The 23,497-nt window shown below is 39.3% G+C and overlaps 3 protein-coding genes across 3 annotated transcripts in view; all 3 read right to left on the bottom strand.

Moving 5' to 3' along the window:
* Positions 1-3,732: 3,732 nt before the first annotated feature.
* Positions 3,733-5,028, bottom strand: LOC134670252 (histidine-rich glycoprotein-like). Its single transcript, XM_063527993.1, has one exon. It carries the CDS (start codon positions 4,810-4,812, stop codon positions 4,000-4,002), a length of 813 nt encoding a protein of 270 aa, XP_063384063.1. The 5' UTR covers positions 4,813-5,028; the 3' UTR covers positions 3,733-3,999.
* A 4,154-nt stretch (positions 5,029-9,182) lies between these two features.
* LOC134670246 (histidine-rich glycoprotein-like) lies at positions 9,183-10,088 on the bottom strand. Its single transcript, XM_063527979.1, has one exon. It carries the CDS (start codon positions 10,046-10,048, stop codon positions 9,311-9,313), a length of 738 nt encoding a protein of 245 aa, XP_063384049.1. The 5' UTR covers positions 10,049-10,088; the 3' UTR covers positions 9,183-9,310.
* Positions 10,089-13,196: 3,108 nt separating this feature from the next.
* LOC134678753 (E3 ubiquitin-protein ligase Ufd4) overlaps positions 13,197-23,497 on the bottom strand; it is a 60,955-nt gene continuing 50,654 nt past the window's right edge. The window contains exons 40-46 of the mRNA XM_063537483.1: positions 23,123-23,327; positions 22,552-22,676; positions 20,289-20,404; positions 19,473-19,674; positions 18,786-18,992; positions 17,156-17,335; positions 13,197-15,676 (exon numbers count right to left, since the gene is read on the bottom strand). Coding sequence (XP_063393553.1) covers positions 15,539-15,676; positions 17,156-17,335; positions 18,786-18,992; positions 19,473-19,674; positions 20,289-20,404; positions 22,552-22,676; positions 23,123-23,327 — 1,173 coding nt within the window. The 3' untranslated portion in view covers positions 13,197-15,538. The remainder of the gene's footprint in view (positions 15,677-17,155; positions 17,336-18,785; positions 18,993-19,472; positions 19,675-20,288; positions 20,405-22,551; positions 22,677-23,122; positions 23,328-23,497) is intronic.

Below are 23,497 nucleotides of genomic sequence, written 5' to 3'. Positions count from 1 at the left end.
CGACACCCATGACGACTTTTATGGCATAGTGCATGGCCGCCATTTTTGATTCCAAAATGGTCATCATTTTCAAAATTGGGGCCCCCTAAAACGTATAAAACGACATCCATGACGACTTTTATGACACAGTGCATGGCCGCCATTTTGGATTCCAAAATAGTCATCATTTTCGAAATCGGCACTCCCTAAAACCTATAAATCGACACCCATTTCGACTTTTATGACAAAGTGTTTGGCTACCATCTGCATGCAAGACATTTCTATTATTTTTACGTACAAAAATGGCCCCCTGTCAACTTCCAACCGAGATTTAATCGATAATTTATTCGATTAATGTTCAGATTAATTCAATTTCAATCTATGTTAGGTCGACTAAACTAATCGTGATTAAAATTTGAGGATTAACTTTTTTTATTCCATTAATTAGTCGAATAAACAGTTAATCTATTAAGTCCCATCTCTGACCACGGCATTTTTACACTTTGAGAATATCTGAAAACAAATGAACACAAGGAGCCATTTTGCAAATCCAGTAACTTTGTTATTACTTTTGACAGCGCGTGTCATGTGTCTACACAGAGTCGACACAAAGTCGAAACATTTGCGACTACTTTGTGACTGCAATATTTCTCAGCCTTAAACCATATTTATACATCATAATTAACAAGTTTCGTAGTATGTAAAGCGTTATTTCTGTTATTTAAGTATAGTATACGCATCGAAGTACTAAAAATGCATCAAATAATATATTTATGAACACAGGCACTGAGAAGTAAACAATTTAATTTCCGGCTAAACTAAAACAATTTGGTGGCGCGTTGATTATATTACACTTAGTTTATCAAATCACTCGAGCAGTTTAATTCCCCATAATAATTTAAGTCCTATTGTAATATAAATGCAAACAATATATAATTACGTCTTGTAATCCGTTTTAGAGATGGCGTATTAATGTCACTTATTTTTATTTAACTATATTTCCATCTGACAGTTTCCATTTGACAGGAACAAAATGAACGAATGAAAGAATAATTTTGGCATAAAGTAGTCGCAAACTAGTAACAATGTGTGCACACGGCGACCACACTTTATGTCACTTTGTGTCATGTGTCGACCCTTCCCCATTTCTGGTAACTGTGTCGACACGGCGACGACTCTGCGACTGGAATTGTGACCGAAACAGACGGTGTCGACACAAGATGTGTCTACACCGCGTCGTAACGGCGACTGGAAATGGTTGTATGGGTAGTGTCGTCGCGAAATTTGCCCAAAATTTTGGCCTCATTTTCTTGCTATAGTTTAATCAAAACGATCGATCGGCCCAAAGTTCTCAGTTGCCGTAGTAATTACCAGCTGGGTCAAGCTAGGGACACACGTATACCACGTACACAACGTATGCAATGCATTATGACTTATGACAATCTGAACCCTGAAATTGAAATTTGTATGCTTAGAAACATACCTACTTGTCATACGCAACGCAACGCATGACAAACTAGTACCTACTTATGTTCAAAGCATGCAAACTTCCGAGTTCAGATTGTCATAATGCATTGCATACGTTGCGTACGTGGGATAAGTGTGTCCCTGCCTTAATTGTGGCCACACTCGGCCGAAGGTATGCTCGCAATTTTACCTACCCCCAATAAGTGAATATTAATCACCCCCGATAATCTATATTTAATGCAGGGATGTCGTCCTTTGAGACCGTCTTCTTGCCCAAAGTTTGACTGAAGGGTAGATGATGTAGGTACATTCCTACCTACATGTATTGTTAGGTATATAAAACAAAGGCAAACAACTGCTTAGAGTTAGAGCCTGTCCGATTTCTAAGATCAAGTTCGCCATACATTTATTATGTGACGGACAAGTGATTTTCTTCATATATTTCAAAGTCAAAACAATACAATTTACTTAGAATCTAATTAGGTTCACTCTTTTATAATTTAGGACTGTAACTGTTCAAGAAAATCACTCAAATACCGCGAGCTATACTTAAGCTTTTATCATACTTACCTACTGCCTTCGTCTAACAAAACAATGTATCTCAATCTAAAGCGTTTTATACAAGGTGTCCCAAGAAGTAGTGATATACTGAAGCTAGGAGGTAGAGGACCTAGAGGGCTATCTGACTAATCACCCCCATATATGTTCCGCGATTTTTCTTTTTTTTTTTTATTCCATTCAAAGATCTAACGATAGTAAATGAATTCGCCTATCTATCAGCTTAGCACACAAAAAAAATCAAGCATCTACCGCAATAATTCACATCACCATAAATAAAAATCTCATCGTACTCGGCGATAGGTGAAAACTTAAAAAACTCATAACTCAGATAATACGAAAAATCGCGGAACATACATGGGGGGTGATTCAGATAGCCCTCTAGGTCCTCTACCTCCCAGCTTCAGTATATCACTACTTTTTGCGACATTCTGTATTAAAAATTTAAATTTTTGGACTTGATACACGTTTTGGGTTTACAATATAATTATTATCCAATAAAGTCAGATAAATACTCAAAGCTTTTGATCATTATCTTAATAGGTAGCTACCTACCTTTAAACGACCAATTCTTGTTTATTTATAAGTATTTATATATAAATAAACGCCTGGAATAGGTATATTTTGGGGATCTCGGAAACGAGTCTAACGATTTCGGTGAAATTTGCCATCTGGAGGTTTTCGGGGGCGATAAATCGATCTAGCTAGGTCTTATCCCTGAAAAAAACGTGCATTTTTGAGTTTTTATATTTTTTTCGAGCAAAGCTCGTTCTCCCTGATGGATGGATATTCAGTAGTTAAATGAAAGAAAAAACTTTACTTCCTTTAGAATACGAAATAAATATTTACTTATAGACTTGTAGTAGCGAGTCCCTGATATTTATTACCAGTACTTACTTTCTAAACAGGCAGTAGCACTGGTCATAAATACGACTGTTTCATTACTTAAGTAGATAATATCTGCTATTTCTCTCCGAGCACATAGAAATCCACGTCTAAACCCTGCTTACATTTTAACCAAGATTAATTAGAGCGTTCTCGTAATTCATTTCTATAGAAATCTACCCGATGTAGATACTTTTAGTCTAGCACGTAGTTATCTGACCGGGGGAGATAGACAGTGGCTAGATAATTATGCACAATTAATTTGTTCCAGCGCTCCGCCGGAGGGAGGATCTCTCGATTCCCGTGATTAAAATATCTCTGTGCCCTCCGAGTATTACCGTAGGCACTCTATGAATTATTCAAGCCGTTTTCAACAAAAGACACAAAGCGATTTTCGCTGTGATTAACCCGATTATACTTATAGCCTTTGGATTTGGATATGTAGGTAGGTACATGGTCTAATTAAAATACCATACAATAGAGCTCGATAGTTTCTTTATTAATGACTGCTTTTTCGAATAAAATATCTTAGCAATTTACTTACCGGATTTCTAGAGACAGAAAACGGGTCAGTGTTTTCATAAGTACTAAATTGAGGCTCGAGTATGACTGCTCAGATACGATTAGGTAATGCCGCGTTAACGAGCCTATTCGCTTCGCCTTTTTTGCCCATATATTCGTGTTGCATCTCTTTCTCCAGTATAGAAAAATAAAAGGGCTGTAGAGCTGTATTTTGGAAAATTCGGCGAATTAAATAGGCACTATTAAGAGAAGTACCTCATCCTTAGCGACATTTATGTAATATGTAAGTACATCGAATATCATTGAAAATTTAGTGCCTTTAAGTGGCGCCATGAGCCGCTACTAGTTATCGTGGGGCGACATCAAAATTGCTTTTTAACGACCCACTTTGACGATTCGAGCCTCAAATGATGTATTATAGTATTACGAACTAAAGTCTAGACTCTTAAACAACTATAGTCATTTCAAAGCACTTAACTAATAAATAAATAATTTTTTGGCGAATAATTTACGAGTATCGTAACGAAGACAAATGCGATCGCACCTTGAACATTGCAAACCATAAGTAAACTATTGTTCCTAACGTCATCAGTGACCTTTCTTGTAGCCGTATTTCTTGTGGTGTTCGTGTCCTCCTTTGTGCGCGTGATCGTGATGATGACGATAGTGTTCATCGTGGCCGGCGGCCTCCTTGTGGCCCTTGTGCTCCTTGTGATGGCCCCCCTTCTCGTGGTGGCCCTTCTCTCCATGCTCGTGCTCGTGATGCCCTCCCTGGTGATGTCCCTTCTTGAAATGCCCTCCCTTCTTGTGCCCGTGCTCCTCGTGGAAACCGCCATGTTTTTCTTCGTGACCGGAATCACCTTCCTCGTCGAAGAAGTGTTTGTCCTTCTTGAACTCGTCAAGCTTGTGTACTTCGTGATGGCCCTTGGTAGAGTGGCCCTTGTTGTAGTGTCCTTTTTCAGCGTATTTGTGTCCCTTCTCGCCCTTGTCACCTTTGTGGTACTCGTCGTAGTGCCCGTCCTCGTGGTGGTGCTTTTTATTGTGTCCTCCGTGATCGTCGTACTCCCCCTTGTGGTGTTCCTTATCGTGGTGCCCTTTTTTACCTTCCTCGTGGTGGTGATGGCCCTTGTATCCCTTGTAGCCTTTCTCTCCGTGGTCGTTGTGGTGCTCGGCATGGTGTTCTTTGCCGCCTCCCTTTTTATGTTCATGGTTGTGATGATGGTCCTTTTTATGTCCTGATGCCGCGGGCTCCTGGTCGGTGGATTCTGCTGAGACCTTGTCCGAGGAGGCCTTATCCGAAGAGGCCTTGTCCGAGTCGAACCGGGATTTGGGCAGCCGGCGAGCGTTGACAACTGCAAGAATCAATATCAAGGCGAGCGTACAGGAGACGAGCGGCCTCATGATGCGGCGTGGGCTAATGCGGGTGTTGGGTTCAATCTCCTTGTTAAATTGTCGTCTCGATGATGGTGCAGCAGTTTTATATCAGGAGTTGTGTAAGCTGCGGTAACCGATGCGTCGCGACTGGCTTCGCGCGCTAACTATAGTTATTGCATCAAGCGCAATCCCCAAATATTGCCCACTGTTTACCGAATAATCCATCCTTAAGTCGCCCAACACGGTCAAAGAACCCTAATTTGATTTGAAGGTTTAACAACATTAAGTAATTACGTACCTATTAAATAACGAATAATTATCAATCAGATTTTAATACGTCTAGAGCTCATGTTTTTATTATGATTGTGAATGACAGGTTCGCCTAACTTAGATGAGATTAACAATTAATTTAAATATATTGAAAAGCCATTTAGGTATTATTAGCAGAGCAATTTTAATCATATCTAACCGATTTGGTTTCATTGAACGGCCACTCTGCTATTTCAGATTAATTGAACATTATTGCAAAACTGTTGGCTCAGCTGAAGCGAACAGAATATCTGTCGAAGCTTCGAGAGCATCACGGCAAACTTCAATTTGGGTCGGCGATGTTCTCGCCCCGTCTGTAACAAATACTGTTCTATATGTAAACAAGTAAATACACCTCGGGAATAGATATTGTTACTTGATATGTACGATTTTGCAACTTTTAAAGTTTATAAATCGTATAATGTGTAATATTATGACGTCCCTTAACTTTAACTGATTAGAGTCCAGCCAAAATCGAGCATACCGCCAGCTGGACCTTGTGACGCCCGTGACACAGAGACATGGATATCAACGACACAAGTGTCATAAATTAATTGAGAGTTTTGGTATGGAATAATAAATTAACAAAACGTACGGTCCGTGCCTGTAGTTATACGTTCGACCATTCTTATAGTTCGTTTTTTTAGCATTAGAAAGAAATTTCAAGAAGGTAAGCGATCTTGACATGTCTTTTAATTGAAAAACGCTTTTTAAAAATCAAAAACTATTGCTTATGAAAGCAGAAGAATATAAATGATCGTATTAGATTCATAATTGTTACATATTTGCCGTAACTTATTTTTAAAATGTGTTTTTCAATTAAAAGACACATCAAGATTGTTTACCTTATTTCTAATGCAAAAAAAAAACGAACTATAGCTTAGGATGACACAATGCAACGCTTCACACCAATCCACACATCATCTTAGTAATCCCGCAAAATTGCTACCTGATAAGATGTCGCATCGACGTGATAGAGATATTGTGAACAAGCGCGATGCGATAATATTTTATGTAGTGCTTAAATCAATAAAGTATTCTATTCTATTCTAAATCTAAACTTAAGGTATAATTTTAATACACCGAAAAAATTAAAATTCGTTTGCATACTTTTTTTAGAGTTCCATCTATATCGATCGGAAGAAAATAATTAAGTTAAATGACAATTATATTTGATTGGATACTACAGTCAAGCTCTTAGCCTGTGGCTCCGGCTCACATTGTAACCCACGCCACTCGCCTTTTTTGACCCTCCTTATACAACGGTTGCATAAAATACTATTAGGTACCTATAGCATGTAATGATGTAAGATTACTTTAGGTATAGATTTTAATTACTTACTTTTTGAGGTTAGATGGAAGGTGGCTGGAAGTTCGCCTTTGTATTTTCAATTATATATCTGCTGTAATGTAACCTATCCTTATCTCGTGAAATAAAGTGTTTAGGTATATTTACAGAGGCAGCTATCATATAGCTAACTAAACATTTGCAACACCGTTGTTCCCCCTGTTTATAAAACGTCACTCCCTTTTAAGGCTGATTATCTTGCGAAATTATTTAATTAATTAAGGTTGTTAAGAAAATTAGCTTAATTATAACTAGTTGAAGGTACGGTCGCCGCGAGTCGCCTCTCAGAGCAGACGTACGCCTTCATTACTCATTCTGTCCAATTCCCATTTCAGATGTACGTACGTACTCACGTAAGTACTCAGCACCTGGTGAAATGTAACTGGCGTGGCGTACCTACTCTACTGGTGACTGATAATATACATTAGTTCATATATCTAACATAATGTAACATGGCACGTAAAGGAGGATTTAATACAATTGCTTGCTAGGGTTGAAACTATAGGTAAAGGGACCTAAAGGGTGGAGGGGTACACCTATTATTTATTTACATTAAGGTCGATATAATCGGTATAAAAATTATTTATTATCTGAGAGACCGAGCATTGCTCCGAAAACATAAAAACTCAAAAATGCGCATTTACCTAGAGATAAGACCTATTAGCTAGATAGATTTATCGCCCCCGAAAACCCCCATATAGCAAATTTTATTGAAATCGTTAGAGCCGTTTCCGAGATCCATAATATTATATAAATAAACAAGAATTGCTCGTTTAAAGGTATTAGATACTTAAGCAAATTTCGTCCGATAGGTGCCAAGTGTCTGCATTTTATTTTTGTTCGAATTCCCTAAGATTCTATTCATGTTCTGCCGGCCTAGCCAAGGTTACAATCGCTATCGCTTCGACAACGAAAAGCATGATGTCTCTCTATCACTCTTCCATATTAGTGCGACAGTGACAGTTGCGTTTCGATCGCTACGGAGCGTTAGCGATTGGCATCTTGGCTACGCGGCCTGATCCTTAGCAAAATTAATTTTCAGTTCAGGCCGCGTAGCAAAGATGCCGCTTACGATCCGTAGCGATCGAAACGCAACTGTCACTGTCGCACTAATATGGAAGAGTGATAGAGAGACATAATACTTTTCGTTGTCCAAGCGATAGCGATTGTAACCTTGGCTAGGCCGGCTGTAATGTCATAATCAAACTGATCCCAGTCATTTTGGCAAATTTTATTGTTCTAATTCTAATTAAATTAGGTTAGCTTTTTGAATTAGGGATTTAATCTTTGAATGTCGTTCTTGCCGTACCTAGCTCCAAAATTAGTACCAACTTAGTCTAAATTCCAATTCTAATCCGTTTAAGTTGCTCAATCATATATAACCTGAAAATCAATTCTACAATCAAAATTACTTAGCCTCTTATTGACTCAAAGTACTCAAACAAAAAGCAGTGCTAATAATATTGTATAGATAAGCTTTAAAAAGCCTCCGAACAGAGCGAATAATAGAGATAAGTGAAAACAAAGAACACAATGGCATACCTACTTGATATAATTACCTGGCTATGTTAGCTAATTAAATAGAAAAGAAATAATTGATGTAGCCAGGCTCTCTGCTCCCTCGCAGGTCACCGCACGAATTTAAATTGAGGTAAGAGAGGTCAAACCATTTGTTCCACTGATGACACCTTACGTTTACATAATTTACATACCTATTATTTCGTGGAACATAATTCACCGAGCATTATTAAACCACGTAGCCCGGGTACGGGTAGCGTTATACCACTTTAACCAAAAATAATATTTTAAATGTGTTTCGTCGACGAATGAAGACACAAAGTAATTTTGTAATTTACGGGATCCCGGAGGCTTAACATCATTATTTCTATTATTTTCTGTTTAAAATAATCGGATGTTGTTATTGCGGAGGCTCGCTTTTTATTTTACGTGAGATATTTCTCACTTGGTGAGAAATAATTTATGAGTAACTGAAAGGAAGAATTCTACGAACAGAAAAAACTACACTTAATAATTAGTATAAGTTTATAAGAAAGGTGACGGGGACTACTTATAACGTGAGTTACGTGAGATATATTGTACATATTTATACGGGTATTCCCCCAAACCGCTCACCGCGCCCCGAGCCACCCTTCAGCCCGACTTGGCAATAACATCCGCCGGCTTAGCCTTCATTAGCCGCCGAATTCCCCCCGACACTCCCGTCACATTCTGCTCAAAACAACGCAGTATACGCTTAAAGCGCATATATTTTCTCAAACTTATCCTCTCACATATTTCACCTTTTTTATTCGAACAGAATTCGATATGTCTGTAGAGTCACAGACTTTTTAACAATTTCTCCTTTTCAAATAAAACTTTATCTACATGATCGCTGCAGCGAACAGACGGCAGTGCCTGCGACACGAGCAAGATTTATCTACACTTTTCTCAGTCCGATGGCTGAGAAGAAAATCCGTTATCAATTGCATTAGGGCTGCAAGTGTTTTCTATAGGAAACGGTTCATTGCAACCACAACTAATTCGTTGGCCACGAAAATGTAGGCCAATCTCGGGCACCGCTCTAGTTTCTCAACGTGAGTTTATCTCGCCAGCGGCCGTTGCCAACCTCCACCGCCAACTGTTTTATGTAACGTTTGTTGTTGAAATGAAACGTGAAATTGATGTTTTTCACCTCCGCGTATTCACGCGGGTCAATAGACGAAGGTCATTGTAATGAAGATTGTTTAACATATAATTTCTTTAATAAAATCACCTAAACTGTACAAACAAAAACTCAACAACGTAAACCTAAACAAGTAAGGCTTAACTAATTGGCATCCATAGAAATATAAACAGTCTTTTGATTGATTAGTGTCCCTTCTTGTGTCCCCAGTGCTTGTGGTCCTCGTGACCGCCCTTCTTGCCATGATCATGATGATGGTGATGGTGCTCGTGGTGGCCGCCCTCATCATGGTGTCCCTTATGGTCGTGGTGATGTCCTCCCTTCTCATGGTGTCCCTTCTTGCCGTGATGGTGCTCGTGGTGACCGCCGTGCTTGTGTCCCTTGTGGTGGTGGCCGCCCTTCTTGTGGCCGTGCTCCTCGTGGTGGCCTCCGTGGTGCTCGTGGTGGCCCTTGTCGCCGTGGTGATCATGGAAGTGCTTCTCCTTCTTGAACTCGTCATGCTTGTGGACACCGTGGTGGCCCTTGGTGGAATGTCCCTTGTGGTAGTGGCCTTCCTCGTGATGACCGTGGCCCTTGTGGCCCTTCTCGCCGTGGTGGTGTTCGTGATGGTGGCCGTCGTCGTGGTGATGGTGTTTCTTGTGTCCGCCGTGCTCGTCATGGTGTCCCTTGTGTCCCTCGTGGTGGTGGTGGCCCTTCTTGCCGTGCTCGTGATGGTGGTGGCCCTTGTAGCCCTTGTGTCCCTTCTCGCCGTGGTCGTGGTGGTGGTGCGCGTGGTGCTCGTGGCCGCCGCCCTTGTCCCACTTGCCGCCGTGGTGGGAGGCAGCCTCCTCCAGGTCGGCGGCGCGCCTGTCGCGGCTCAGCTCGCGGCCGCAGACCAGCGCCAGCGCCGCCGCCGCCACACAACACACTAGTAAGCCCCTCATACTGCACTGATCACCGGAACACTGTTGACTGATACACTGCTTCCGTTGCTGGAAGGTTTTATACTAATGGTTTCAATTATTTAGCATTGTATGAAAATTGTGTAAAACACCAAGGTTGCGATTGATTGTTGCAGCCTACGGCAGCGGGAGCATTGCGCAGCGCTGGGACCCGGTGTCTCAACGCAAAAACTTAGTTATTTCAATAATGGGTGAGTATCGTAAAAGTCCGTTCGAGAGGATACTAACTCTCAAATAGCAATTTTCTTTTTTCTGTTTATGTCTGAAAATATTATGTAAAATAAGACTAATGTGTGTATCATGTATCATCAGACTAGGTAAATTAATAAATATCGGAAAGAAATTTTGAACTGTGGAATTCGTAGGTGTATTTGCGAGAGATATGTTTTGTATCTAGGGTTTCTGCTCGAGAATTCCCGAGGCGAGAAATCTCGAGAAATTTGTCCTAAGTCGAGACGGGAAAAAAATATTCAATGCCTCGAGAACTCGAGAAATAAATCTCTTGTGATGAGTAAAAAGATAACACGCGTATGGTTAACACATGATGTCTATAATGTATTTCTTTAGGTAGTTAAATAAATATGAACAATGTTTTTTTTTTTCGTTTTCAGGTAGGAACCTAATTAAAACATTTATTACCAACCAAATAAAAACGGTCTCTGAGAAAAACGCATTTAACTGATTTGCAAGACCGAAGTGATCCCATATATAAGTGTTCCGTGAACAAAGTTTTGTACGGAACACTAAATAAAAAACTACCTTGATCCGTCCCCTATCGTTCTAGCTTTAACCGATTTTCATGTTTTGAAACTTTTGAACTATCATGATTCATGACATTCATGTAGTGTCTTTTTATTGAAAAACGCTTTAAAATGTTTTGCAACGAATTATAGGACCATGTAATAAGTGTAATAACAAATATTACAGAACTAAATTACTATTGATAAATCAAATCATCCCGATATATTCCTATTAGCAAAATATTACAATTTTAGCAGCTTGTTTCTCCATTTTGGAATTCACGGGCCTACAAATCCCGGTCTTTTGATAGGCTTGCGTGGGGATATAGATCCAACACGTAGAGGCCCCTTGGAGAGCTTTAATGTCATGTAGAACGCCTGCTGGAACCCGTTCACAGGCGCAACAATAAACACCCATGAACCGGTCGCAGCAGGCATTGGGACTATTGCAGAAAAAGTGAATAGTATACCGGTCTATGGATTGATGTTTGGATGGACAATGAGACTGGGCTATTGTAGAGAAGTCCGGACACCTGCCATAACAATTAGCAGCTTTATTGTTACGTTGAGTAAGTACGAGTAATTAATATTACGTAGTAAAACTTTTGTAAGTTTTGTCACATCGAGTTAAATTTATTGACTTGAATATTGCTGCCTAATAAAATACCATATTGTAGTTTGTTTACATTTTGTTGAATACCTAAAGAAATACACTATATTAGCACATCGCCGGTGCGTACGCCTGCACCTATAGTTTTTTTGCAGTTGTATTTTTGATTCTTAATTGCTATTTATGGTGACTAAAAATGTACCATATGTTTGATTATTAATCTCACCTATGATTCCCACGAGTCTGATTTGTAAAAAAGCAAAAAAATAAAAAATAACATGGTGTTTACCGGAGCTTTCAAAATTTCTCGAGATACTCGAGAAACTCGAGAAATCTTGGTCGAGAATTCCCGTGCCTCGAGAAATTAAAAAGGTCGAGAAACCAGAAACCCTATTTGTATCTGCTATTTGTGTTCAAGTAAGGTAAGGTGTTCAAGTGTAGGTTAGGTATATACGTAGCTTTAATTGTGAATATATATTATGATTTTTCATTTCGTACGATCTGAAAGTGGGTCATTGCTTATCTATGAAGCGAGCTTAAAGTGATACATTTCAAGAGTGTATCCATACCTCTGTGTCCCTCTGTCCTAAAAGCAACTAAATGGAAAAAATATTTCATTGGAATTGGTTATGCATTGGATTTATTTTATTGAAAGTGATGGTAAGTACGTATCTAGATAGTTAAATAATTGTGACATTTCACGGGTAAAGGTACCTTATGGCGGTTACGCTATTATTAACGACACTACATTCTACAATACTAATGCTGTTCTTAGTATACGTGACGTAAGCGCAGACCGCCATAAGCTACCTTTTCTCGTGGAACGTCACAAATTATCATTGTTTGTTTATTTATAAGTAATATTCAATTCAGAGCAAAAAACATCAAATTATATAAGTATGAGGCAATCCCGAATTAAGTACTTACCTACCTTTATAGGTTTTATTTATTAAAATCATCATAAAAATATTCGCCCTATACTACCTACTACATACGAGAGCGAAAATTTTTCATGTGTCTAATTTGACCTTTTGTATTTCAGTCTTTCAGCCCCATTCATGTCTGACCTAAAGAGTTCCGATCAGTATCGTGTACCTAATTTCCTATAAAAAATCCTCATTAGCACCAGTATCAATGTTCTTCTCGTCCTCTCGTTATTTTGAACGCTAAATACATGCCTAAACGAACGCTAAAAAGACGAGAATAGTCTTTTAAACTTATTTAATCCCCGGAGTGATGGCACATTTTGAATACATGGCTACATTTCGTCATGGTTCGTCTCGTTTGCGCCAATAGGTGCACTGACAAGTAGGTACGAACAAAATGCACGCTCGAAAGACAACTTAATCACATCATGTAGATATAATTTTGAATATTTTGATGTCTATTGTACGTTCGAATTGGCCTGGTGTCGTGATATGGGGGCCCAATCGGTAGGTAGCTCTTGATGACCTTCGTTTGCTCCGTACCGTACTGATCACGACACAGTCTACAACGAAAATCGTTTCGACTGTTCTGGCCTTTGCCACGAGATGAGGTAGGATACAGATTTCATTGTATAACAGACAGCAGTGGCGGCGCGTCAAACATATCCATAGGCAAGCCGGGGCTAAATTGGCTTACATATTTCCTTTACAACTGTGCTCAAACGTCCAAAAACAGTAAAGCCGGTGGGAATCGGCTTTTATGGACGCGCCGCCACTGACAGACAGGTAACATGAACAACGAAAGCCACAATAATGTAAGGTAATTCTCGGGGATACAAGTAAAAATGCTTCAATTTCTTGCTTAATTTATTGACACAATCCTCAACAACAAATATGATCCGAGCGCTACATGTTGCTGTAATGTTAATAAATTTTAATCTAATCGCCTAATTATGATAAACTAAATATCTTTTAATTCGTAAAATATTTCATACATCACAATATCAACTTTTAGTTGACTACTTAATAAAAGGAACATAGCTAAAATAGTATTAGTATAGTGTTTTACACCCTGAATTTATATATTTTTCTTGGTTTCACATTTTACATTTTCCAAAGTGCATTTTCGTGTGAATTAGCTAATCATGATTAGTATACATTGAACATAAGCAATGGTTATGTTTGTTATTCGATACAAGATTATTTAGTACAGAATTCGATATACATACGACAGTTATGGAAGCACCAAACGCGATGCATATTTTAAAATTTAGATATATTAGCTAAGGCGTAGATCTGTAAGTACTATCACTTGACAAAATGGTGTTTTTTCAGGGGTACCTAAATTTTCAATTATCATACAATAAATGAAAGTTTAAACGTCTATAGATGCAAGTTATTCATAGTTTTTTCACATTTCTTTTGTCAAGCGAATCATACGTTTTAAAGGTGATTGCAAATAGCACATACATCGTGCTTTTATATGTTTTACTAATTTCAACTATAAAATATTCAATTACGAGTGAATCCATGATTAGGGCACCCAAAAAGTACAAATCTGGTCATTTTCAACTATATGAATATAAACATCACAGAGATCTAGTCAAAAGTACTCGTTCACTAACAAAACAGAAGCCTCTCTTATTTTATATTTTTAATAAAATCTTACAATAATAATAGCAGCAAAAAACTTAGAGCACAACTCAAGACACTGTAAATAAATTGAAAAGATCCCGACCCAGCGAAAGTGGTGTACTTTATATATAGAATTGCTCAAGGTAACTAATCTCCATCGAGATTACATTACTCCTACCCAGATTATAAACTAAAGTGGTATTCAGAATTAGATAGTCTTAACTGAGCATGGATGTAATGAGATTACCACGTTACGGTATAAATATAATGGTTCTCGTTACATTTATATAAAAACGACATGTCTAAAATGTCTGTAAATCTGAATACTACTTTAAAACGACAATACAATAGTTTGTACGTCTAATATGTTACACAAACAGTATATAGTATTAGATAACACATAAAAATCGTCTTCCTTTGATATCGCCGATCCAAGTATACAAATGAATAGTACACGTTTTACAAAACGACAAAAAGTATTGGTGAAAAAAGGTTATTGATTACGCTTCGAAGCGGCGTGGATATACCTATCTAAGCATTTTTTGTGAGAGAACTCCAATTTGTCTTTACAAGTACATTTTAAATCTAACAAAAAAATTAAAAATATCTAACTAAATATGCCGCAAATAGACAAAAAATCTTCGCATACATATCGTCCGCGTATTTACTTACGATACGCTGGTGGAAGTACAACGCAGTCAATTATCAAATAATACAAACAAAGTGTCTTATAGCATTTATCTAATGTCAGACCATTACACAAGTCTTTTTGAGCTATATGTAATATTAGACTATAGAAAACTAGGCCGAGTACTCATCTGTTGCATATTTGTTGAGATCATGGTGAACTGTCGGTATACTTGTCGGCGTTCAAGTTATGTTAACATTTTTGCATCTTATTATATTGTAAGAAGGCGTTTAATGTATACATATGTTAGACGTCGACTGCACCTACTGGTAAAGACTGTGGTACAACAAAGTGGTACATAAACCAGCGCAGCGTAGAGAAATATTTTAGCCAATAATAACTCTTCTTATCACACGTCTTCATCCGCTATTGGCTGTTTGCGGCTCAGCCGTTATTATATTGCGTTATAGTTCAATTCCGTGTTCGTAGGTGTTAATATACGAGTCCATATACGATTGATGGTAAATCGAAAATATTCGCATACCCATTGTAATTTGAATATTTATTTTACCAAGGGTACAAATTACTAAAACAGTCAAGTCAATTATGTCAGTAGCAAGCAGCCAAGTAACTTATTACACCATAAGTTGAGATCATTTAATCGCGTTGATGCGTAGCGAGTCGTGGAAGCGCCAATCCTCAAAAGGCCTCAGAGAACGATCCGCCTCAAGAGGATTTTACAACACGAAGCAGCTCGGTCTGTGGAGACGTGCCTCGACCGAGGCATTGCAGCCGTGTGTGCTAGACACTACAATTTTCTCGGGAGGCGACTCGTCCTGTGTAGACCTGCCTTTTAGAGTACGAGGTGTAATACAATTATTTTCTACTAACGGCTTACAGACATTAGGAACTCGCTGGGTCGCCATGAGACGCCTAGTTGAGATGGAAGCCGCGCTCGTTGGTGGCGGCGAGCAGGCGCTCGCGGAGCACCTCTTTGCAGGAGTACTCGGGCAGCTTCAGGTAGTGCACGCATGTGTTCACTGAGGGATATGAGCCGTCGCCTGCGTCCACCTGCCGAAATAACGAGGGTTCAGTACAGAGATATGAGAAACAACAGATGTAATGTTTTGAAAAGATGTGTCCCGCCGAGTTTGTTGCCGGTCCCATATTGGGATACCCTCCTCCAATTGAGGGGGACTGAAATCTTCTCGAGGCAGAGGTGTAGGGTTGGAGCCGATGTAGCTTTATTTGACGTTCATAAGCGCATTGTAATATGCCTACTTGAATAATGAACTGTCTTTATTGGTAGCGATAAACAGAAATAACATTGAAATACAAACCAGGCTACAGCCACACGCAGGGAATCGTCTTATGTTTCGTAACTGACACCATACTAGATGATTTCGCGTCGGCCTAAGTCGCAAACCTCGTAACTCCATTTCAAGGAAATTAGTAATTGCTACCTTGGACAACAATACTTATAGTCGCAAACCGCATAACTCCCCCGGAGGAGTTACGAGGTTTGCGATTTAGGCCGACGTTTCGTTTTTACGATCCGATTGGCTTAAGCATTATTTATTTAGCATAAGATTTTTGTTCATCACCGGCTAACAAATTAACTGCCTGGCGGTACCAACTTTTTAAGACAGCCGATATCGCCAACCACGTCACTACCACGTATATATGCCGCAACTGCTTAATGTCATGGCCGAACCTTAAGCATAATTGTGCACACATATTTAGGGTTAGAGTCCAGTTCAGAACGCTGTACGCCTCTAATATGCATGTAAACGCAATGACTGTAACCTGTTTTGTGAGCCTAAATTATAAAAAAACAACGGGTTGCACTCCGAGAGTGCCGACAGAAGTGAAAACTCAGTGACTAGTCCAAAATGTCTGCAGCACTATGTATAATTGACCCATCCTCCTTTCTATTGAAAAACTTTAGTTCCAAAATTGCTGGGCAGTGAGATTGAATTTGCTTGAACATGATATTTTGAGTTTTATTCACCAGTACTAGAGTTCACTTTTATTAGCGATTTCATCAAGATGTAGCTTTATTGAATTATATTTGAGTGATATAAAGTTAGAATGTAACTGTGAGATCCTCGTATTTCAACCCGTACAAGATTAGAACCTTTTTCATGTAATGTCATTGAGTTTTTCTTTATTGATTTAAATGCCATCTAAATGAGTGGCCATCTATACTTCGTTTTTTTAGCATTAGAAATTAGGTAAACAATCTTGATGTGTCTTTTAATTGAATAACACAGTTTAAAAATAAGTTACGGCAAATATATAACAATTATGAATCTAATACAATCATTTATATTCTTCTGCTTTCATAAGTAATAGTTTTATATTTTTATAAAGCGTTTTTCAATTAAAAGACATGTCAAGATCGCTTACCTTCTTGCAAGTTCTTTCTAATGCTAAAAAAACGAACTATAAACGTTACGGTCACGTGATCGCTGCCTCGAGTTTATTATTTTTTCCCCACCTCAAAAAGTGCCCAGCGCCGCTAAAAAAATGGAAGTGATAGTGTGTTACCTTTCTGACGACGGTGAGTCTTGGGTGTAGGTTGGCGAGCCCGCCGGGCGGCAGGCTGCTGCAGCCGGTCGCGAACTGCAGGAAGGCCTTGCGCTCGCGCCACGACATCTCCACCAGCACGTCCACCAGCCGGAGGAAGCCGGGCGACTCGCGCGTGTAGCCCAGCTTCGGCTCCGTGTACTGTACACATGGGATATTGTTCGTTTCATTACAGTCTAAAAGGGTTAAATTACAAGTTTGACCTTATAGTAGCTATTAATGTTTGTATATAAGTACATTGCTGTTGAACGTCCAACTCAACAATAAAAATAAATATATTCACCTTATTTCCTTATTATAAATTTAATACCAGACTAACATACACAAATTTCAAAACTAAACACTATTTTAGCGACAAAACGGCGGGGCTCCGTGGCTCACGCGAGGATCTTCCGCAGCGGTCGCGACACGCGCACTACTAAAGAGTTGATCGCATATATTATAAATAATTTACCAGTAATAAATAGTAGTTTGTATTACAAGGGATCAAAATAATATATTTCCGTCGAGGGCGTACTAACATTGAATCCAGAATGAAGCGATGGATTCTAAAGTAGAATCCTGAGCGTAATGAGGGATGCAAGTGTTAACGCTTAAGACGAAATAATTTTGATACCGTGTGACACATACTGCTTTTCACATCAACTATGAAGAAATTGTTATGTTCCAAAATATGTATTACTTGACAAAAAAAAAAGAAAAAATCGTGTCCTAGAACAGAAAAGTACAACTTTGATCCCTCCTAGCAGGGAAGAAAAGTGCCACTTTGATTCCAGAAGAAATAGTACATTATTGCAGAGGCCGGGAAAGGGCAAGTCGTGGATTTCGCGGAGTCCGACAAAGAAGACGAATCCACGAATTGCTATTCCTGCCGAGGCATATATAGTGCTTTTCTCCAAACATGCGAGGAAATAAGCTAAAATAATTATTATTTAAGCATCAAGCATCACTCAAATCAAACCTTCACATCCAAAATGTCAAAAACAATTTCCCTCTTTAATTAATTTTTAAAAGTTAAAAGCACAAATTTATTCTGCCATTCAGTACCATTCAATATAATTGCGCAATATAGTTTGTCAAACCAACTTTTCAGTCAGTAAGAACCAGGAAAACTACACCCATCCTTTTCTTTTGGGTGCTAGTACTAGTGTAAGACAAAGATAGTATGATTCTCTTTGTCTATGTTTGAAATGAGAAAGTTCTTTGACAAACTATATAAGCTTTATGAACACGGATGAGATTTAAAAAAAATATAAAAATAATCTTTGATTTTATTAAGCAGTATTCGCACGATCATACACGTGAAATGATAGCTGTTCGGGTCGTGTAGAAGCGGCTCGCGGCAATAATAATTGGCTGTTTGAGTTTTTTATTATTAAAAAGTAAAAAACACTATAGTAATAAGTTATTACTGTAGGGTTTTTTTATTTCCCGTCCGCTAGAACAGGACAGCGATAGTTTGATGTTTTTTAGTTAGAGTTTGACATTAACGAAGAACTTCCCGTACTATTTTTGCTACAGTAAGGTGAACATTTCCGAGCATATTGGAGAAAAAGCCCTTTTTCGAATAGGTGATGTGAAAATAATTTACCTGTAAAAGCAACTCTTTGGTCCACGCGGGTCCTCGCTCGCCGCACAGCAGCAGGCGCAGCTCGGCGGGGCTGAAGGCGCGCAGGCGGCGCGGCGGGAACACGCCGGCGAAGCCGCGCCGGAACGCGCCCGCCTGCCGCCGGATGCCGTCCGCGACCATCCAGCGCGCGCTCGCCTCCGCGTACGCGCGGGCGTTGTGTGCGCCGATCTTTACAACATATAATAAACGTTACATAGTGAAACGATTTAAATGACTCTCTCTACATGGAATACAAAAACGATGCCACTTTGTTACTAAACTTATCGCGGATAAAGTTTTGCCTAGAAGGGAAATCGACATGGTTTTTCAGTAGATTTTCAGAAATAACGCATTTCAGAAATACATTTTACTGTCAACAGATCAGAATCCGAAAGATTAACGTTTGCTAAACGTGTTTGAAGTATGAGGTTTGAATTCATGTTCGATGGCCTACGGTGCGACTTTTGTCTCGGCATTTAAAGCAGGCGATTATTTTTCTGTGCATATTTTTGACCATTTGTCATAGAAAAGGAAACTCTTATACCTGCATATCTTCAGAAACTTCGCGTCTGTACGGGACAACGGCAGACAATTTCATGGAATGCTCCAAAGCAAATAAGTACCAAAATGAAAACCCGTAACCGTACAGAGTGTGGTATGGTATGGTACCTCGACGTGGTCGCCGGCGTCGCAGAGCGGCTGCAGCGCGGCGCCGGCCGCCACGTGCGTCATGGTGAGCGCGAGCTGCTCGAACGTGGCGCCCTCCACCGTCAGCTCGGCGGCGCGAGAGGCCCGCGCCTCCGCCGACAGGGACGCGTCGGCTTGCAGCGCGTCGTATTGCTCCGCCGCGGCCAAAACGTTTTGCAGGAACCTATAGTTCGTATTTTTTAGCATTAGAAAGAACTTCGCAGAAGTAAGCTTGTTATTCCAAATCCGGCACTTTTAGTGGTAATAATTTGAAGTAAATTATATGTTTTGACCGTGCTTCATTAGATAATTCAATAATTATTAACAATTAAAGAGCCTGATAAAAACTGCACGCTTGCTTCTGTGGAGTTCTTTCTAATGCTAAAAAAAACGAACTATAGAAAGATTCGTTTTTAATACGATTTTCTGTTGATGCCACTTTAACATGAAACATAAGGTCGATTAAGGTAGAAAACAGTGTCAATTCTTTATTTATTGTGCAGACGTAATAAGTATAAATAAAGTTTACTCGTAACATGCTAAACGACAACTAATTAACTAAAACGACTCTGATCATACAGAGAACGTGCGATTTGATTTGATTTATAAAATAACCTAGATCATCTCGTCTAGGGTTTGGTGGCGCTTGTAAATAAACTTCAACTCATAGAGACTTAGACAAAAAAAATGATTTGAGCACCTTTCGGAATTATTCGCAAAACGGGACTTAATCGCGTATAATTAAGTTTTTTCGGAATTTTAAAAGTTGGTTAAAAAATAAATGTACTCTTTGCATACCTGTGCCTAATCGGATCGATCTCCTGCAGGTGCTCGTTCTTCAGTTCCTCGCCGCACATGATGCGCAGGAACGGCTCCGAGAGCGGCAGGTCCACCAGCCGCCCGTCTTGTAAAACCTACCACCAACCAACGGTTACATTCCACAATCAAAAGCTATGAAGTGATTGGATACGATCTACATCAAACGTGTGGTGTCAAAGGAATATGAAGCTTTTGCAACTAGTTACATTTCATTTTAACCCTTTGACCGCCTCGCTTATCGTGGCATCGCTAGTAAATTGACTTTAGTACATTTTTGAAGTGATAACTTCTTTAGCGGCGCTGCCCACGTTTTGTGATGGGGAAAAAATGTTAAACTCGCGAGAGCGTAAAATGTAAGACGTAAGACGTAAAACGCTTCGTAAGACGGACACGTGACCTGCTCGAAAAACTGTTACAATGTCATTGAGTTTTCACTTCTGCCGGCACTCCCGGAGTTTAACCCGTTGTTTTTTTTTTACTAGATCGGTTGGACAACTTAGGGTAATAGACGTGACATATTAATAATTTGGATATATGTAATAACAAGATTTAGAGAAGGCTCAAACATTTGAAACGATTCTATTAGGATATATCCCATCAAAAACATAAATGTAAAAAAGGAGAGCCAAGTTCAATACAAAAATTATGCTTGGCTGTGGGGTTCGCCGCAAAAAGAATGGAGATTTAAATGAGTGCCAAGTTCTATGCAAAATCCAAATATGTATTTATAGGAACAAAATAACATTATAAACAAGTATTAAACTCTATTTCTTTGCTTTATTGGATACCTATAACAATTGCTGTTATTTAAAAAAAATGCGAGATCTTAAAGCAGGTTAGATTTGACTTGGCCAGTTTTCATTACATCAGTCATTTTATAAAGTTATTCAATATATATATTTTGTAATTCTGATAAAAACTGGCCAAGCCAAATCTAACCTACTTTAAGATCTCACATTTTTTTTAAATAACAGCAATTGTTATAGGTATCCAATAAAGCAAAGAAATAGAGTTTAATACTTGTTTATAATGTTATTTTGTTCCTATAAATACATATTTGGATTTTGCATAGAACTTGGCACTCATTTAAATCTCCATTCTTTTTGCGGCGAACCCCACAGCCAAGCATAATTTTTGTATTGAACTTGGCTCTCCTTTTTTACATTTATGTTTTTGATGGGATATCAATACTTTTTGTAAAGAAAACTAGGCAGGTATTGAGATTTAATGTTTTTTCTTGTGTTTCCGCTGCATGTTTTTTACTTCTGTTCTTTGTATTAATTATGTGGTGCCGCGCGCCGCCAACGACACACCGTTGGCCGGTTGTTTAGCGCGTATTACAGGTTTTTTGTATGGGGACCCCCCCTATTTTTTAACTTTTTTTATTTTTAGATTTTTTCCTACGCTTACACACAATAACCGAGCTGGATTCCAAATTTCATCCTTCTAGGTCATCTGGAAGTAGGTTAGGTTTAGGTACTTATATGTCAGTCACAATAAAAAATGGTTTTTTTGTATGGGGACCCCCCCTATTTTATAACTTTTTTTAATTTTTAGATTTTTTCCTACGCTTTCACACAATAACTGAGCCGGATTCCAAATTTCATCCTTCTAGGTCATCTGGAAGTAGGTTAGGTTTAGGTACTTATATGTCAGTCACAATAAAAAATGGTTTTTTTTGTATGGGGACCCCCCCTATTTTATAACTTTTTTTAATTTTTAGATTTTTTCCTACGCTTTCACACAATAACTGAGCTGGATTCCAAATTTCATCCTTCTAGGTCATCTGGAAGTAGGTTAGGTTTAGGTACTATAGGTATGTCAGTCAGTCTTAAAATTTACGACTTTTTGACCTTCATATCTTTATAACCGTTTGAGCTAGCTTCATGAAATTTGGGCTTCTAGATGTCCTTATGGATATAATTAAACACACGTAGTTTTATGTGTTTACGTTAAAGATGTTTTGAGTTATAGAAGGGTCAAAAGTGGCACCAAGTGGTTCGTGTAATATTACACTTGGCGCTGGCTAGCCAGTTCCTTTGCTTGAACTTGGCTTGACACGCTGCCGCGTGTCTAGATATGCGCTAGCCGTTTGATGTATATCACTAATTAAAGAGTAAAAGAATGGTAATTTTAATAACGAAACTTCCATGAGACACAGACATATTAAATAGTTATTATAGTTTAATAGTTTATTAGTTAGTGACCCGTTCTTAATATATTTATAAGAATGGTAGGTTACCTTAGCTAAAAATACTCCTAGGAACCAGAAATATTTGCAAACTTTATCACAGATTGGAGAGTCTTGAGGGAGCGGCGCCGGGAACAGACCGTTGGCCGGCGTCACGTAGTAGCCCGGGGGCTTTTCTGTGGACAACATTGTAAGGGGTACAATTAAGGAAGTCTTGAATACAACTGTCTAGGATTTAATTTTTTGGCGTACACACTGACGGTGCTTGGATTATAGTTTCTTGTGCGCTGTTTCAGACACATGGTCTCATCCCTGCTATATTTCAGCCACAAGTGAGTTTGCTTTGAGCGATGCACATCTACACAGACCGACTTTCTTCAGGTGGTATTCCACCTGACTAATGTCATTGCGTCTCACTCTCGCATTAAGCAAAATGTGAGACGCAATACACATTGGACAGATGGAATTGAGAATGAAATGGAGTTGGCCCTCCGCGCGGTAAATTCTACGCGAGGCGGTTTGTTCTGTGTGAACCTGCAGCCACGACATTTCGGAATATTTTTTTGTCGGTAGTATCAGTATATTGTCTCGGATGGCAGTAGAGGAGGTCCTGCATAGGTACCGTCCAGGTGGTAGGGCTGGTGGTGTGCGGGCTGGGCGAGGCCGGGATGGGGCTGCGCGTCGTGCAGCCACATGGCGAGGTCGGCGCGCTGCAGCTCGGCCGCCACGAGCGCGTAGAACTCCAGCGTGGGCCCGAGCCCCGTGCCCTCCTCGCCCGCGAACTCCACCTCCAGCACCGACTTGCGCCCCGAGTGCACCTTCATCACCTGCGGAACAAAACACACAACTTTATCTCAGCGACCTACAAAAGTGCACAGACACATTATGAATAGATTTTCTTATAGTCGCCATGCACTTTTGCAGCTGGGTATACCTAATGCACAGTGGGATTTTATACAATCGCCACATAATAAAGATGTTTTTAATGGGTGCGTAT

This window comes from Cydia fagiglandana, chromosome 1, assembly GCF_963556715.1.
Source record: "Cydia fagiglandana chromosome 1, ilCydFagi1.1, whole genome shotgun sequence".
Lineage (NCBI taxonomy): Eukaryota > Metazoa > Arthropoda > Insecta > Lepidoptera > Tortricidae > Cydia > Cydia fagiglandana.
Note: the sequence above shows the minus strand (reverse complement) of the source record. Positions and strands in the feature narration are given on the sequence as shown.

Coding starts and splice junctions, on each gene's coding strand:
- LOC134670252 (XM_063527993.1), bottom strand. CDS start 4,812: ATGAGGCCGCTCGTCTCCTGTACGCTCGCCTTGATATTGATTCTTGCA.
- LOC134670246 (XM_063527979.1), bottom strand. CDS start 10,048: ATGAGGGGCTTACTAGTGTGTTGTGTGGCGGCGGCGGCGCTGGCGCTG.